This window comes from Solanum lycopersicum, chromosome 5 (genome assembly GCF_036512215.1).
Source record: "Solanum lycopersicum chromosome 5, SLM_r2.1".
NCBI classification, from domain to species: Eukaryota; Viridiplantae; Streptophyta; class Magnoliopsida; order Solanales; family Solanaceae; genus Solanum; species Solanum lycopersicum.
The window spans coordinates 65,554,696-65,572,717 of record NC_090804.1 but is presented as its reverse complement, the minus strand read 5'-3'; the positions used below and the strand labels follow the sequence as shown (position 1 = coordinate 65,572,717).

Here is an 18,022-nt window from a genome sequence, read left to right as displayed (position 1 = left end):
TGTTATTGTGTCAAATAAACTATGGGAAATTGACACAAATAGCTGCAAATGTATATTTACAGCTATGGATACAATCTAATGGACTCTAACTAACTTGCTTAAAGAAGTCTCAGCTCATCGTGTTCGAGTAAGGGCTGTTGTTCTACGGATGGAAAATTCCCCGTTTCATCTATCTGTTGCAACAGGACACGATCTCTATCTCGTGGATATGTGAAATACAGGAAGGAATAGATAGAGCAACAAATGATCATTGGAATGCCTATTGCAGTGTACATTGCTTTGGCAAGTGAGGCAGCATTTTGTCTATCTGTTCCGATTTCCCTTGAGGTTGAAGATCCCTCAGAGATTGGCTTATAACCGAAAACTTGTTGAGCTATGATGGTCTCGAGAGATCGATCCTGAGCATAAATGCTCTTACGAGCTCTCTCAGGAAATATTGGACTACAAACGTGTTAACAGAGCAAAATATCAAAAACCATCTCTTAGATCAATGCAATGTCATTTTCATTTGCTTTATTTCACCATTTCGAGCTTTGTAACTGTACCTAACAGAACAACAACATAGAGTAGACATACCTGTTTGTTGCTGGACCGCTCCATGATGCGCAAAATCCCAATATAAACAAGACTAAACCATGCAACAGAGCTGTGGAAGGATCTATAGGCGATAGCAGAAGCAGAATTGCAGCTAAGGGAATAGCTGAACCAGTGCTTATCTGAGAGACGATGATCCTACCAGAATTAGGCAAGTGCTTCGCCAATACATCCCCTACGAATCCTCCAAAAACCGCGCCACATGACAGAGAAACTACAAACAAACTCGAGATGAGTGCTGTTGTCTTGTGAGAGAATCCAACAAGCTCCAACCACATAGTAGTAAATGACAGTGATGTCCCAAGGAATGATCCGAAAACCCCTTGTGCAACAATTATCTTGAAGGAAGGTACTTTGATAACCGATTTTGCTTCTTTTAACAGTTCTCTCAGTTGTTCTTGAAATGGTTCCGCGGGAGGTAGATCTTTTGCATTGACATCTCTGTCAAGAAAAGGGGGATCTTCCGCGAAGAAATAGACTAAAAGACCAACAAGAACACTTATAATACCAACCAAATGAAAGGAGATTCTCCAGCCCGGGATTCCCATGAATGATGTTTCCGCAATAAGCACAGACATTAGAGTACCAAGGATTGAACCAAGACCTCCTGTTAGTGCTAACCATCCAAAAGCTGTACCGCGATTAGTATCATCAGTTGAATCAGCAACTAGAGATAGGATTGCTGGTGTGACAATTGCAAGTCCTGTTCCATTCGATGCTCTTAAAATTGCTATCTGTTAAACAACATCAGCAAGATAACACTTTCATTCTTGTCATAGTTTGGCATAACACACTAACAAAACACTCAAACTTGACGACAGCTGACAAGTAAACACTCCATTTTTGAGTATGCACATCAAAATACCTCAACTCATCTTTACTGTATTAGTTGAACACTCCAACTTACAAAATGATAATCTAGACACCTCCAAAACTTATGTGTCACAACATCGAGTGCCCACGAGACACAATGAGGATGAGTTGGAGTGTTTAGTTGTCAGTTGAGACCGAACTAAGATGTCTTACATATATTCAGAGATCAGTATATCTTATAGACCATTCCTCAATGACTACTATTAATTTATGTTCGTGGATCGAAGAGTAGAGCATTCAAACCCCTTTGTCTCAGAAAATTACACTGTATATTGGTGAAAATCTTGTCTCTGCCGCTACACGGATCTACACAAAAAAACCAAGTAAACCACAAAAACAACACGACTTTCATGAACTAAAATTTGACTTGTTTCTATATTTGAAAAACACCATCTACAGAGGAATGAAGCAGAGACCTCAGCAAAGGTAGAGGAGATGGCGACAAGAAAAGTGGCACCGGACCAAAGGAAAGCACCAAGAGCAATGCCATTGGCATGATTATGACGAGAAGCAAGGAACGCAGCAAGAGGGTAACAAAGACATTGAACTAATGATCTGTAAAAACTAAGTGAACCAAGACCAGCAGGATCAATGCGCAAATCCATGCCAACTTCTTCGTAAACTCCAGGTAACAGAGTTTCATCAGCCATTTCCATTATAGAAGCAACATTTATCAATACAAGCGTCAATATATCTGATCTCAAGTAGTTCTTCAGAAGTCTATATTAACATTTAGGACATGCATATATATTATATATGAACTCAAGAATAAGTTGTTGGAACTATAAAAGAATAATATAAATGTAAGTGTTGTAGTAGGATTTACGTAAAGGCAAAATATAGACATTAGACAACTACTGAAGTATCACGTTTTCTTATTTTGGATATTTCAACTGAGTCAAATGCATACTTGCTCCGTTCTATATCAGTTGTCTACTTTCTTGTTTATACGTTCCTTAAGAAATCATCATTAACAAGGATAGTTTTACTAATTCAAATTAAGTCTATGCTTTACATACTTGGTCATTTTGTATGCTTTACTTGAGCCGAAAGTCTATTAAAAATACTCTCTCTACCGTTACGAGACAGGAATAAAACTACATACATTCCACCATTTCTAGACCGAACAGTAGAATTACACTGAATATGATGTTGTTAATGTTGTGTAAATTCAAACACACCCCTAAATAAATGTATATAGAAGGGTCACATGTCTGCATAGAGTAAAGTAATTACAAACAACAGAACAAGGAAGTGAGTTTGTCCTTGTTAGATTCTATGGATTTCAACTAATTTGCTGAAAGAAGTCTGTGCTCATTGTGCTCGAGTAAGAGCTGTTGTTCTTCGGATGGAAAATTCCCCGTTTCATCAATCTGTTGCAACCGGACACGATCCCTGTCTCGTGGATATGTGAAATACAGGAAGGAGTAGATGGAGCAACAAATGACCATTGGAATGCCTATTGCAGTGTACATTGCTTTGGCAAGTGATGCAGCATTTTTTCTATCTGTTTCGATTTCCCCTGAGGTTGAAGATCCCTCTGGAATTGGCTTATAGTCGAAAACTTGTTGAGCTAAAGTACCAACTAGAAGAGGAGAAAATGATGCTAACAAGGTCTCGAAACATCGATCCAGAGCATAAATGCTCGTTCGAGCTCTCTCAGGAACTATCTCAGCAAATATTGGACTACAAATATGTCAAAAGAGCAAAACATCTTAGATCAGTGCAAAAAACATAAAAAGGCATTTTAATTTGTGCATCATTTGAATGTACGTAACATAACAACAACAACAACGTACACAGTGTAGTTCCACAAAGGGTCTGGAGAGGGTAGAGCGTAGGGCAGACCTTGCCCCTACCTTAGGGACACAGAGATTCTTTCCGATAGACCCCCTATTCAAGAAAAAATAGTCTAAACTAATCTAAAATAGAAAAATGGAAGTGCAAGAAACCAACAGAAAATAACAAAAGCAACAGATAGTAACAGATTAGAAACTAAAACGAAACAATACAATAATCTAGTTATAAGTAATCAACAGATACTAACAGAAATTGAAGGACAAGAAACTATTGGAGCAATACTATGATTTCTAATATGAATGTACCTAACATGCGCTTCTTAAAACATTTCAAGTGCATACATATGCCTGTGTGTGCGTATGCAAGAAGAAAGAGTGAACAAGGCGGTATGAAGAGAAAGAAGTGATAAGCAGTCTCTTACATTGGTCTATACAAGGTAAGAGTTTGGATATAATTGGAGATTAACGGGGAAAACGAACTTGAAAAATCTGTCAAGTGTTTCAAACAAATGATATATTGGATCTGAGTAACTATACCTGTTTGCTGCTGGACCGGTCCATGATGCGCAAAATCCCAATATAAACAGGACTAAACCATGCAGCAAAGCTGTTTTAGGATCATTAGGCAATAGCAGCAGCAGAATTGCAGCTAAGGGAATAGCTGAACCAGTGCTTATCTGAGAGACGATGATCCTACCAGAATTAGGCAAGCGCTTGGCCCAGACATCCCCCATGAATCCTCCAAAAACCGCGCCAAATGACAGAGAAACTACAAACGAACTAGTGATGAGTGCTGTTGTCTTGTGGGAGAATCCAACAAGCTCCAACCACATAGTGGAAAATGACATTGATGTCCCAAGGAATGATCCGAAAACCCCTTGTGCAACAATTATCTTGAAGGAAGGTACTTTGATAACCGATTTTGCTTCTTTTACCAGTTCTCTCAGTTGTTCTTGAAATGGTTTCGGGGGAGGCTGATCTTTTGCATTGACATCTCTGTCAAGAAAACGGGGATCTTCCGCGAAGAAATAGACTAAAAGACCAACAAGAACACTTATAATACCAACCAAATGAAAGGAGATTCTCCAGCCAGTAATTCCCATAAATGATGTTTCAGCAATCAGCACAGACATAGTCCCGCCAATAATTGCACCCAAACTTCCTGTTAATGCTAACCATCCAAAAGCTGTACCTCGATTACTCTCATGAGTTGAATCAGCAACTAGAGATAGGATTGCCGGTGTGACAATTGCAAGTCCTATTCCATTCAATCCTCTCGAAATCGCTACCTGTGTTAAACAACATCAAACAAGATAACACTTTCATTCTTGTCATTAAGAACAAGACAAATAACACAAAACTAAAGTTTATATAATCCAATTGATAACTCTTAAGAAAAACATATAAATCCATTTATCACCACTACCTCAGAGGTAGAGGGGTTGTTCCTGATAGACCCTCAGCTCAAGCAAAAACAATGCAAAGTAGTATATAGAGAAAGAAACTACCATCTACAGAGTAATGAAACAGAGACCTCAGCAAAGGTAGAGGATATGGCAACAAGGAACGTAGCACCGGACCAAAGAAAAGCCCCGAGAGCAATGACATTGGCACGATTATGACGAGCAGCAAGGAATGCAGCAATGGGGTAACAAAGACATTGAACTAATGATCTGTAAAGACTAAGTGAACCAAGACCAGCAGGATCAATGTTCAAATCCTTGCCAACTTCTTTATAAACTCCAGGTAACAGAGTTTCATCAGCCATTTCCATTATAGCAGCAACATTTATCAATACAAGTGTCAATGTATCTGATCTCAAGTAGTTCTTCAGCTTCATCATCACCATTGCCTAAGTTTTTTTTTGAAGTCAATGTTAACATTTAGGACATGTACCTATTATGTATCTCGAGAAAAAGTTATTGAAACTATAAAACAACTATAAATATCTATAGTAAGGCCTAATACATAGACAACTACTGAAGTTGTCATGATTTCTAAATTCAATTTCACTTATTCCATCTGTACTATATTACTCGTCTATTTTCGTATTTACACGCATTTTTAGAAATTATAAATAATAAGAATAGTTTTACTAGCGATTGTTCAAAATCAAACCTAACCGATAATTCAATTGCAAATTAAATTTATTAGGTTTTCGGTTTAAAAAACGATTGGTGAAGGAATTAAAATATTATTTAGTTTTATTAGAATGGGGACTGATTACTCAATTGTTTGCTTTTCAGTTATCATATTATTTTGTCATTGTTTATTCAATCTATTTGGTTCATTCCATATTAGTTGTTCATTATATTAAGTTCACTTTATCAAATCAAAAAAGATTTGATTAAACTTTTTCTATATTACTCGTGCAATTAATTTTTTTGGAAGTGTTCACATTTATTTGTAAAAATTTTGAATAAGTTTTTAACAGATAAATTAGTAAGATTATCTTATTATTTATGATTTCTTAAGCATCGTGCAAAATGAAAAGTGACTAACTAATATGAAATACAGTGAATAATATTTTGTTCTTTATTATTTTTAACATGACTTCGTATCCTTTACATACTTGATCTTTTTATATACTTCACTTGGAGCTGAGGATGTCAACAATAATCTCTTTATTTTAACAAGATAAGAATAAACTTACATACATTTTATCATTTCTAAACTTTATTTTAATATTACATTAAATTTAATATGGTTGTTATTGTTAATGTTGTGTAACTTCAAATACACTCCTAAGCAAACTTACAATTTATCTTTGAATAATTATAAAATTGATCTAAGTAAATACTTATTTGCATATTTAGATGTCTATTCAAGTCATGTAAAAATTTATTATAATAATATAATTTAAGAGAATCTTACATAAATTTCAATACATAGATCCTAATTACTGAAATTTTAATAATTTATAATATTACTTTTTATATCATACTTTTACCTCAAAATACGTGTTTCATTAATGACACGCAACATTTTAAATAATTAAAAGTTTAGAATTATAACTTATCATAGCTTCACAAACTAATCTTATCCACTATGCCAACTGTATAGGTCCTACATATCCAACAACAATATAATAATAATAATAATAATAATATATACGGAGTATAAAATATACACATATTTCAATCTTATATTGAAAATGAAAACGAAAGAAACTATTTCTCATAGATTTAACTCGAAAAAAATGAAATAATTTATACATAAATAGAGTAAAAATATATTACCAATAAAATTTAAAATATAATATTTTTTTTATAGATTAAATGAAAATAATACGATTATCCTAGCTCCGCCTCGTATCCATATATATCCATATCTCCACGTGGAGTTCCTTTTCAAAGATTTTTGTTTTTAAAAAACGCCTTCGTCGTTGCTAAATAAAATTAGTCAACAATTTCCACCGGCCAAAAACAATTTTAGTTTTTTTTCTTCCGAACTCCGATCACCGGAAAAAATGGTGGAGCTGAAGAATCTGCGATCAAATATGTTGACTCTTGTATTGGTGAATATAGCTGGTATAATGGAGAAAGCTGATGAAACTTTGTTACCTGGTGTTTATAAAGAAGTTGGTGAAGATTTGCATACTGATCCAACTGGTCTTGGTTCTCTTACACTTTTTCGATCGTTAGTTCAATGTCTTTGTTATCCATTAGCTGCGTATCTTTCTCGTCATAACAGAGCTCACGTCATTGCTCTTGGTGCTTTTCTATGGTCTGCTGCTACTTTCCTTGTTGCCGTCTCCGCTAATTTTACTCAGGTCTCTGCTTCAATCCTTCTTATGATTCATCAATTTTGGGGGTTTTCTGAAAAAAATGGGGATAGAGGAAGGGGAAGGGGGAAATGGGGCAGGGATTACACGGGTGACTCGATAGTGTTACAAAAAAGGTATTATATCTTATAAAAAATCATTTAAAATAAGAATGAGATGAAAACTGAAAGAAATTAATTATATAAAAGTTATTATTTATGTTAATGTTCAATGTCTGGTTCGATTTTTGCTTTAGGCCACTAATATGTTTGAGCTACACCTGGGATTACAGGGTGGGTAATTGAAATTTCAGCAATGAAGTGAAAGTTCTGGTAATTAATTAATCATTAATCAACTGAGTTACTAAGATTCTTGTGTCAAAGAAGATGTGATTTATGCAGTTTGGGGTGTATGGGAGTTAGAAACATGTTGAATTTGGGGAGTTACAGAAACTGGGTATATTTTTTATTTAGAAATGGGAAGTTGATTGTTTTATTGTAGTTTCTGTTATGTTATGTTATTATCTGTTACTTGCTTTTTGGGGATTGGTTTGGACTGGTTTTCGTTGAGTTGAGAGGGTGTATCGGAAACAATGTGTCTATTTTTAAGGCGAGGTAGGGGTAAGGTCTGTGTACATTCTATCCTTCCAGGATCCCATTTTGCGGTACTGGAGTGGGTTGGTGTTGTTGGGGAGTTTGTGGGGAGGGGGTCAATGTGAGAGATGTAAGAGATTCTATGCTTGGAGTGATTTTGATAACATCATAATAATTGGATGATAGAAACTTTGGTTTGTATTATTCATCGTGTTTTCAATTGTGTATCTTGTTTATTAGTAGGGGCTAATGACAACAAGACTGTTGAATTCAACAAGAGATTTTGAAAATGAGGAATTCGAAAATTCGAAAACAAAAATTAAGTTTTTTTTAATCTTTTGCGAACTGGTATGGTTGGGAAGTAGAAGTTTGATTCGATTGAACTAAAAACTTCTTGTTGCTTTTCGCTTTATATGATATATGATATGATAGTAGTCTCCACGACTCCACCTATTATCATTTTGTTGCCCTTGTAGTTTGCTGCTCTGAATTGAAGAACGATGATAGAAGTGTTATCTTTCTCGTATTCGAGTTGTATGGTTACACTCTTGCAATCTCATGTTGTTTGACAGATAGCTATTTCTAGAGGTTTGAATGGAATAGGACTTGCAATAGTCACTCCAGCAATCCAATCTCTAGTTGCTGACTCGACTAATGATAGTAACCGCGGTACAGCTTTTGGATGGTTACAACTAACAACAAATTTTGGTTCCACCCTTGGAGGGCTTATATCTGTGTTGTTAGCCCAAACATCGTTCATGGGGATACCAGGCTGGAGAATCTCATTCCATTTGGTCGGTATGATAAGTGTTGCTGTTGGAATTTCGGTCAGTTTCTTAGCCAACGATCCCCGTTTTGTTGACAGTGATGGCAATGCAAAAGATCAACCTCCACCACTACCATTTCAAGAAGAAGTGAGACAATTGCTTAAAGAAGCAAAAGAAGTTATGAAAGTGCCTTCCTTTCAATTACTTATTGCTCAAGGGATTTCGGGGTCATTCCCTTGGTCGGCATTGTCATTCGCCCCTATGTGGTTAGAGCTTATTGGCTTCTCTCACAAATCAACAGCCCTCTTGTGGACTTTGTTTAATGTTGCTCAATCACTTGGTGCGTTATTCGGAGGTACAATGGGTGATGTCCTAGCCAAGCACTTGCCTAATTCTGGTAGAATTATTCTAGCTCAGATAAGCTCTGGTTCCGCAGTTCCTTTAGCTGCAATTCTGCTTCTGCTATTGCCTTATGATCCTTCAACAACTTTGATACATGGTTTGGTCATGTTTATCATGGGATTATGCGTATCGTGGAATGCTCCAGCAACTAACAAGTATGTCTCCTTGTGTCCACTGTATCATCTGTTAGAACATTTTACTTATCTGTTTGTGAAATCTTACTAAAAGTACTCGTACGTATGCAGTCCAATATTTGCAGAGATTGTTCCAGAGAGAGCTCGAACAAGCATTTATGCTCTGGATCGTTCTTTCGAGTCAATTATATCATCATTTGCTCCTCCACTGGTTGGCATTTTGGCTCAACACGTTTTCGGTTTTAAACCAATTCCAGAGGGATCAACAGGCTCAGAGGAAATCAAAACAGATAGACAGAATGCTGCCTCACTTGCCAAGGCACTTTACACTGCAATAGGCATTCCAATCGCGATTTGCTGCTTCTTCTACTCCTTCCTCTATTGCACGTATCCACGAGACAGGGATCGTGCCAGGTTGCAACAGACTGAAGAAACAGGCAATGCTTCATCTGAAGAACGACAGGCCTTACTCGAGAACGATGACGAAAGACTTCTTTTGGTTAGTTGAATGTTCCAACAAAAATATCAGATATAAGTATTACAACAGAATTTGAAGTGTTCTGTTGAATTCTTTGTTCAAAGATATATGATATATAGTGTTCTGAAATGTATTACAACAAATTAGTTGATTGTGTAGTATGGTTAGCTTGATATATAGAATGCATCATTTTGGACAAGTATATTTTATTAATCATCATCAAAAACATACTCAACAAAAAATTATGTTTTATTTGGTCATCTTTCACTTATTTAGATGCTCATTCAAACTTAACTTGTTTTAAATACAAAACGTTGTGAAACAAAAAATTGAAATCAAAAATAAAAAGAAAAGACAAAGAAAATATTGTTATTTTTAAGGGTTATTTGTATTAACTTAATTTAAATACAAGATAAAAAAAAAGAATATTTTTAAAAAATATTTACACACGTGGCAGCATGTGTTGTACCGACAAAACCCGGTTACTTAGCACAAAAGGTGCACGGAAATACCAAAAATGTGTTGAAATTTCCGTCAGAGGAGGTACTTATGCATCATCTCATTATTCAATAATAAGTAAAGATAAAATGAGATTAATAAATTATCGTATAACAATGTGATTATACCAAAATGAACGTTACATAAAATGAGATTTTTCATCATTACTAACAATATATTTAAATAATGCAATATAATAAAACTTAAATAACAATCAAACTAATAATACAATATAATAATGACATTAACTAAATTACCGCTTTAACGCTTATAAATATTATATCATAGTGGTATTACTAATGTCAAAATGTTATCGTGAGTCATTGGTGACTCAATAAAGTGCAAAAAAATAGGACAAGAAAAATATGATGCACCATTAATATTTTTCTCTTTCTTTCTTTTATCTATAAAATAATAACAACAATAATTAAAAAAAAATGTTTTTCTTTATAGAAACACCAAAATCGACCTTCTTATCTCTATGTCCAACTCCAAATTTCTATGCATGTAACCATAAATATTCTTATATCGTCGCATTTTTTTCTTGTTCTTCGATTTCTGTTATCGTCCACCCCTCCTCTCCTTTGACATGGAAGGGCGGACCCCACTCTCCGGGAACGGAAAAAAAAGCATTAACAAACTTTCTTCGGCAACATCCTTCCGTTTAGCTTCCCCTTCTGATCGATCATCAGATACTTTCGTTGTTCAAATCCCTAAAGATCAAGTTTATCGTGTGCCACCACCGGAAAATGCAACAATCGTGGAAAATCGTACACCTAAGGATAATGTTCAAAGCAAGAGAAAAATGGGACGACGTTGTTGTTGGACCTTATTGGTTATATTAATATTCGGTATCATTATAGGTATCATCATCGCGATTATTCACATGTTGTATATACCTAAATGTCCTAAATTTTCCGTTGCTAGTGTCCATTTCAAGAATGTCACGGACCCTAATAATCGCGATCAAGGACAAAGAAATCAACATCCAAAATTCGAGTTTGGTTTGAAAGTGAATAATGTGAATGAAAGAATGGATGTTTCATTTGGTGATGGGAAAACAAATTTTGTCTACAAGAAATATGATATTGGACAAGGGAAATATCCATCAAATTCACAAAAAGGTTTGGGTACAAATAATATTCATCTTAATCTTGATGTTGGTTCAAATGGGAAATTGCCTAGTGATTTGTTAAAAGCACTTGAAGATGAGAACAAGAAAATAGTAATAATGTCATTGATTATTCATGTGCCAATGGAAATTAAAAGTTGGGTCAAAAATTTGAACAAAGATTTGACAATTACTTGTGATTTTGATGTGGAAGATTTGACAAAGAAATCCAAGATTATGCCTAATGAGTGTATAACGGATTTCTAAAAAAAGTATAGAGATATGTTTTTGGCATATCTATCAATCGAATCACAGGTTGAGCTCTTGTCGACAGACCTAATAAAAAGTGTATAACGTATTTCACTTTATTTCTAGATTTACTAGATAATGTTTATTGCTTTTGAAGCATAGTATTTTTATTCGTCAAAGAATTGATCATTTGACAATAGGGTCGCGGAGTTAGGGGCACAAGGAGGTTCATCGAAATACTCCTTTCATTTTCATCGTATATAAGATTAAATTTATATTATATATATTTGTATAACAGATATTAAAGCTTTTGTATTTACTTTTTTATATTTTTTGAATTTCAAAGACATTGTGCATATGCTTTCCTTCATTGCATTATTTATTTAATTTCTTCAAAATTTTCTATCATTTTAAAAATTATAAATTTTTTTTACTCTTTTCTATTCTCGAATACATTACCTGGTGAAGGCCCAGATTAATAATAGACGAAAAGGGAAGAAAACTCAGCTCTTTTTTGAGATGTTATTCAGTTATTGTGGCTACCATTTAAAAAGTATTCAAAGAAATGATTTTTAATAAAGTAAGCAATAAATATATTATTTCATTAACTAAAATAATTTTATAGAATAAATGAGACTAGACAACCAATTAATCAACAATCATCCATTGGCCTTGGTGGTCATAATTGGAATCAACCCTCTTTAGACTCATACATATACAACATTTCTAAAGGGTCTATTGGTTGAATGTGTGGGCTTCTTACACATGTTATATTCTTCTCGAATCATCGATTTCGTACCAAATTCCATTATTCGAATCATTAAATATGAGCTTTTTTTTTCTCCAATTAGTGTTTGATATTCATATTAGGATTTAATTAAAATTATAATCATATATAGTGCATATGATATATTTTTCGAGGGCAACACTTTAATAGAATGCTTTTATTCTCAATATCTCAAATTTGAGACCTCTAGTGAAGTATGTTTTTACTTTGTTGCTTCTTATGGTACGGTCCAAAATATGAATCACTAAAATAATTTGATATTAAATATTTAATATTTTCTTAAATACTGTTTCAAGTTAAACACGCTCGTATAAAACTAGGAATTGGAACGTGACACTAAAAAGATTGGAATAGATGCTTGCATACATAAATGTTGTGCGGAATTTGAGATAATACGAGAAAATATAAACGCGAAAAATAAGACAACAGATTTACGTGGTTCACCAACAAATTGGCTACGTCCACGGGAAGAGAGGGAGCAGTTTTATTATGGAGAGGCAAAAACAGAATTACAGAATAGGGTTTCCCATAGCGTCTATATATAGTGCTAAGCTACGCCCTAACAGGCTTGGGCCCAACATACAGAATCAACAGAAAATTAAGGGCCCAATACAACAACATTGTATACCGTCGGCCCGGGGGCGTCTCCGCCCCCCCGGACCCCCAGGCCAGGGGGCGCGTCGCCCCCCTGGACCCCCCGACTCGCTGACCGGGCAGCGAGACCCCCGTCCTTTCTGTTTGTAGCGGGTCCGATTCAAGGCATTCAACAAATCTCCACCTTGACTTGAATTCTCCGAACAGATTCTTCAGACGCACTATGATAGTGCCAAGCCTCCCCCTCTTCCTCAGAGTTGCCCCGCAGGGCAATTAACAGCTTCTGATGTTGAGCAAGTCCAAACAGTGTTGAAACTTGCTCTGTGGAACCGGCTTTGTGAACATATCAGCAGGATTATCAGCAGTTCCTACTTTCTTCACCTTGATTCTCTTCTCACTTCTTAGAAAATGATACCTTACGTCAATATGCTTGGTTCTCTCATGATGGACTTGATCCTTGGCTAGACAAATTGCGCTCAAACTGTCACAATACACCGTAGCCTGATCATGATGCAGACCAAGATCACTAACCAGCCCTTTCAACCAAATCCCTTCTTTTGCAGCCTCTGTCAAGGCCATGTACTCCGCTTCCGTAGTAGACAAAGTCACTGTAGGTTGCAAAGTTGCCTTCCAACTGACGACAGATCCTCCAAGGGTAAACACATAGCCAGTCATCGATCTTCTTGTGTCAACATCTCCAGCATAGTCTGAATCAGAATAGCCAGTAACCAAGCACTGAGTATCACCTCCATAAATGAGACCAACGTCAGATGTACCTCTAAGGTACCGGAAAATTCTCTTCACAGCCTGCCAATGTTCTCTCCCTGGTTGTCCCATGAATCTGCTCACTACACTGACTGCATGTGCTAAATCTGGCCTTGTACAGACCATAGCATACATCAAACTTCCTACGGCACTGGCATAAGGGACTCGTGACATATACTCCTTCTCTTCTTCTGACTGTGGAGCGAACATGGCAGTGAGATGGATATTGGCAACACTGGGGGTATCAATGGGCTTAGATGAAGACATGCCAAACCTCGCCAAGACCTTCTGAATGTAGCTTCTCTGTGACAAGAAAAGTTTCCTTCTCTCTCTGTCTCTAATGATCTCCATCCCTAAAATCTTCCGAGCGGCTCCCAGATCCTTCATCTCAAACTCAGCACTAAGTAAACCCTTCAGCTTCTGAATGTCATACTTCTTCTTTGCAGCTATCAACATATCATCTACATAAAGCACCAGATAGATGAATGAATCATCATTGAGCCTATTGTAGTAGACACAACAATCATATGAGCTCCGAGTATAGCCCAACTTCACCATATAGCTGTCAAACCTTTTATACCACTGCCTTGGAGACTGCTTAAGTCCATATAAGGACTTCTTCAACTTGCAGACGTGATTTTCCTTCCCTGGAACTTGGAAACCATCCGGCTGAGTCATGTATATCTCTTCCTCCAACTCTCCATGTAGAAACGCTGTCTTCACATCAAGTTGTTCAAGCTCCAGATTCTGATGTGCAACTATCGCTAGTAACACTCGGATGGAAGTATGTCTGACCACTGGTGAGAAGATCTCATTATAGTCCACTCCCTCTCTTTGGTTGAAACCTCTGGCAACAACCCTGGCTTTATACTTGACTCCTTCTGCTGGTGATATCCCTTCCTTCTTCTTGAAAACCCATTTGCAAGTAATAATCTTTCTCCCCGAAGGCTGTATGACCAGATCCCATGTCTGATTCTTGTGTAGGGACTCCATCTCATCTCCCATAGCGGCAAACCATTTTTCAGAATCAGAACTTAAAATGGCTTCTTTGTAAGTAGACGGCTCAGATGTATCTACCTCTTCAGCAACCTGCAGTGCATAACCCACCATGTCCTCAAAACCATACCTCGTAGGTGGCCGAACTCCAACCCTCCTTGGCCGATCTTGAGCTATACTCTGATGGATATCTGATGGCATAGATTCTGGAATATCAGTTTCAGTCTGTGGCTCTTGATCCTCCTCTTCAGGTTCCTTTAAATCGCTCTCGTTCTGAATGACTTGAAACTCCACCTGTTTGTCAAGACTCCCAGTTTCTGACGTAGTTGTAGGCTTCACAATGGTTCTAAGCAGAGGACTTTCATCAAAGACAACGTTCCTGCTCATAATAACCCTCTTTTCTGCTGGAGACCAGATTCTGAAACCTTTCACTCCATCTCCGTAGCCCACAAATACTCCCTTTTTAGCTCTTGGTTCTAACTTACCTTCACTGACGTGATAGTAAGCCGTACAACCAAAAGCTTTCAGATTTGAATAATCAGCAGCTTTTCCAGACCACATCTCCATAGGTGTCTTGCACTGTATACCTGTATGTGGTCCGCGGTTAATCAAGTAGCAAGCTGTACTAACCGCTTCTGCCCAGAATCTTCTATCTAGCCCAGCATTAGAGAGCATGCACCTTGCTCTCTCCAGAAGTGTTTGATTCATCCGCTCAGCTACACCGTTCTGCTGTGGTGTATTTCTGACTGTGCGATGTCGAGCAATCCCTTCATCCTTACAGAATTGATCAAATTCAGACCAACAGAATTCCAGCCCATTATCAGTTCGCAACCTCTTGATCTTCTTCCCTGTTTGATTTTCCATCAAAATTTTCCACTCCTTGAACTTCTGGAAGGCTTCACTTTTATGCTTCATCATGTACACCCAAGTCATCCTTGAGTAGTCATCAATAATGGACACAAAAAATCTGCAGCCTCCCAAAGACTCAACACGGCATGGACCCCAGCAATCAGAATGGATATAATCAAGTGTGCCTTTTGTTCTATGAATGGCCTTTGGAAACTTGTTGCGATGTAGTTTTCCAAAAACACAATGTTCACAAAACTCTAGGCTCTTAACCTTATGACCAGCAAGTAAATCCTCCTTTGACAGAATTTGCATCCCTCTTTCACCCATATGACCAAGTCTTATGTGCCATAACTTAGTCATATCCTTCTGGTGAAATTCTGACGATGCAACATGGGCTGAACCTGTAACCGTGGAACCTTGTAGAAAATACAAAGTACCACGCATGACACCTTTCAGAATCAAATTTGAACCCTTCCAGACCCGCAAGACTCCATCTTTTCCCGACCAGCTGAATCCCTTGCTGTCCAAAAGACTGAGAGATATCAGATTTTTCGTCATCAATGGAACGTGCCTGACCTCGTTCAATGTGCAGAAGCTACCGTCATGTGTCCTTATCTTGATCGAGCCTGTCCCAACCACCTTGCAGACAGAACTGTTGGCCATCGAGATGCTGCCTCCGTCTACCTGCTCATAAGTCGTGAACCACTCTCTCCTAGGACAGATGTGATAGGATGCCCCAGAATCAAGAACCCACACATCTGAATGATGAGTGTGCTCATCCGCAACTAGGGCAATATCTTCTTCAGAATTGGTGTCTTCTTCAGCAACAGCAGCAGACACTGATTGTTTTTCCGATTGCTTCTTCTTCTTCGGACAATCAAATTTCCAATGTCCCTTCTCCTTGCAGTAATTACAAACATCATCCGGCTTTGCACCCTTCGACATCGGCTTATTTTTCTTTCCGCCGTTTTTCCTTCCCTTTCTGCTACTGGTGAACAGACCGGAAGGCTGTATGTCCGTACTTGTGCCGTTAGCCTTATGCCGTAATTCCCTGCTATGAAGGGCTGATCTGACTTCTTCCAGTGACACAGTATCTTTCCCAACAATGAACGATTGAACAAAATTCTCAAACGACATTGGGAGAGATACTAACAGAATCAGGGCAGCATCTTCATCCTCGATCTTCACATCGATATTACGCAATTCTAATAACAAAGTATTCAATTGCTCTAAGTGTTCCCTGAGTTGTGTACCTTCAGCCATTCGTAAACCGAATAGACGTTGTTTCAGAAGCAGCTTGTTGGTTAGAGATTTTGTCATGTACAAACTCTCCAGCTTCAACCACAGACCAGCAGCAGTCTCTTCATCCGAGACCTCCGTGATGACGTCATCCGCGAGACACAGCATGATCGTCGAGTGCGCCTTTTCCTCCAGAATCGCCATCTCAGGAGTAACGACGGCGTTCTTGTCTTTCGACAACGGCGCCCAGAAGCCTTGCTGTTTCAACAAGGCCCGCATCTTGATCTGCCATAAACTGAAACTGTTCCTCCCTGTGAATTTGTCGATTTTCACGTTCAAAGCAGACATCTCGAATTCTCCAAGAACACCGATTAACCGAGAGGCTCTGATACCAATTTGTTGTGCGGAATTTGAGATAATACGAGAAAATATAAACGCGAAAAATAAGACAACAGATTTACGTGGTTCACCAACAAATTGGCTACGTCCACGGGAAGAGAGGGAGCAGTTTTATTATGGAGAGGCAAAAACAGAATTACAGAATAGGGTTTCCCATAGCGTCTATATATAGTGCTAAGCTACGCCCTAACAGGCTTGGGCCCAACATACAGAATCAACAGAAAATTAAGGGCCCAATACAACAACATTGTATACCGTCGGCCCGGGGGCGTCTCCGCCCCCCCGGACCCCCAGGCCAGGGGGCGCGTCGCCCCCCTGGACCCCCCGACTCGCTGACCGGGCAGCGAGACCCCCGTCCTTTCTGTTTGTAGCGGGTCCGATTCAAGGCATTCAACAATAAACACAAACACATAGGTAGCATAAGAATTAATACTCATTCAATGAATGATTGAGAATTTTTTGTCATTTAAGTCGAATATCTACCATTCTTTTACTTTAAAGGATCTAGGGCACTTGAAGAAGCCTTTATTTTCCAATTGATTTATTTTAGACTTCAACTTCTATTTAATCTTTTGTATAGACAACTAGCTATAGTTCTAACTACCAAACTACCTAAATTTCCTCAAAAGAGAGTTCAAAGTGGGATCTAATGATTGTGAAGCAGCGGTGGAATCAGAATTTTTAATATATAAGGGGTTCAAAATTTTTAAGAAGTAGACACACGAAGTAGCTGAAGCGGGTATATTATACATAACCATTTATAAAAAAGTATCATTTTAGAGAAACGGATTTGAACGAACCACATAACTATAAGGTGGCTCCGCCACTAATGTAAAGGACGGATTGGAAAGATGGACTAACAGACTTCTAGGCGGATAAAATTTCAAAGAGGGGTGCATAAACTCATATTGAGATGGAAAAGAAAAGTGAAGAATTCGATAACGTATAATACAAGCTTTAGAAGATGTGTGTTTTTTAATTTGACGATAAAAGTAGTCCATAAGAAATATCTTAAGGTCTAGACTATATATAAAACTAAAACGACAAAAAATATATATACATGTCATAAACTTCGATCGTGACACTTAGGCTTGCATAAACATCACGAAACAACTATGAGAGACAAAGTTTA

At 37.4% G+C, this 18,022-nt stretch overlaps 4 protein-coding genes across 4 annotated transcripts; 2 read left to right on the top strand and 2 right to left on the bottom strand.

Moving 5' to 3' along the window:
- Nucleotides 1-482: 482 nt before the first annotated feature.
- On the bottom strand, nt 483-2,494 carry LOC104647677 (uncharacterized). The gene is made up of 3 exons (XM_019213975.3): nt 2,487-2,494; nt 1,884-2,187; nt 483-1,328 (listed from the first exon to the last, which is right to left on the bottom strand). The coding sequence occupies exons 1-3, from the start codon at nt 2,492-2,494 to the stop codon at nt 546-548; spliced, it is 1,095 nt and encodes a 364-aa protein (XP_019069520.2). The 3' UTR covers nt 483-545.
- Nucleotides 2,495-2,524: 30 nt separating this feature from the next.
- Nucleotides 2,525-6,460, bottom strand: LOC101255697 (uncharacterized). The gene is made up of 3 exons (XM_004240193.5): nt 4,801-6,460; nt 3,804-4,555; nt 2,525-3,153 (listed from the first exon to the last, which is right to left on the bottom strand). The coding sequence occupies exons 1-3, from the start codon at nt 5,113-5,115 to the stop codon at nt 2,757-2,759; spliced, it is 1,464 nt and encodes a 487-aa protein (XP_004240241.1). The 5' UTR covers nt 5,116-6,460; the 3' UTR covers nt 2,525-2,756.
- LOC101247024 (uncharacterized) lies at nt 6,423-9,605 on the top strand. Its single transcript, XM_004239942.4, has 3 exons — nt 6,423-7,038; nt 8,195-8,946; nt 9,037-9,605. The coding sequence occupies exons 1-3, from the start codon at nt 6,736-6,738 to the stop codon at nt 9,431-9,433; spliced, it is 1,452 nt and encodes a 483-aa protein (XP_004239990.1). The 5' UTR covers nt 6,423-6,735; the 3' UTR covers nt 9,434-9,605.
- Nucleotides 9,606-10,490: 885 nt separating this feature from the next.
- LOC101247326 (NDR1/HIN1-like protein 13) lies at nt 10,491-11,279 on the top strand. The gene has a single exon (XM_010323162.4). It carries the CDS (start codon nt 10,491-10,493, stop codon nt 11,277-11,279), a length of 789 nt encoding a protein of 262 aa, XP_010321464.1.
- Nucleotides 11,280-18,022: the final 6,743 nt, after the last annotated feature.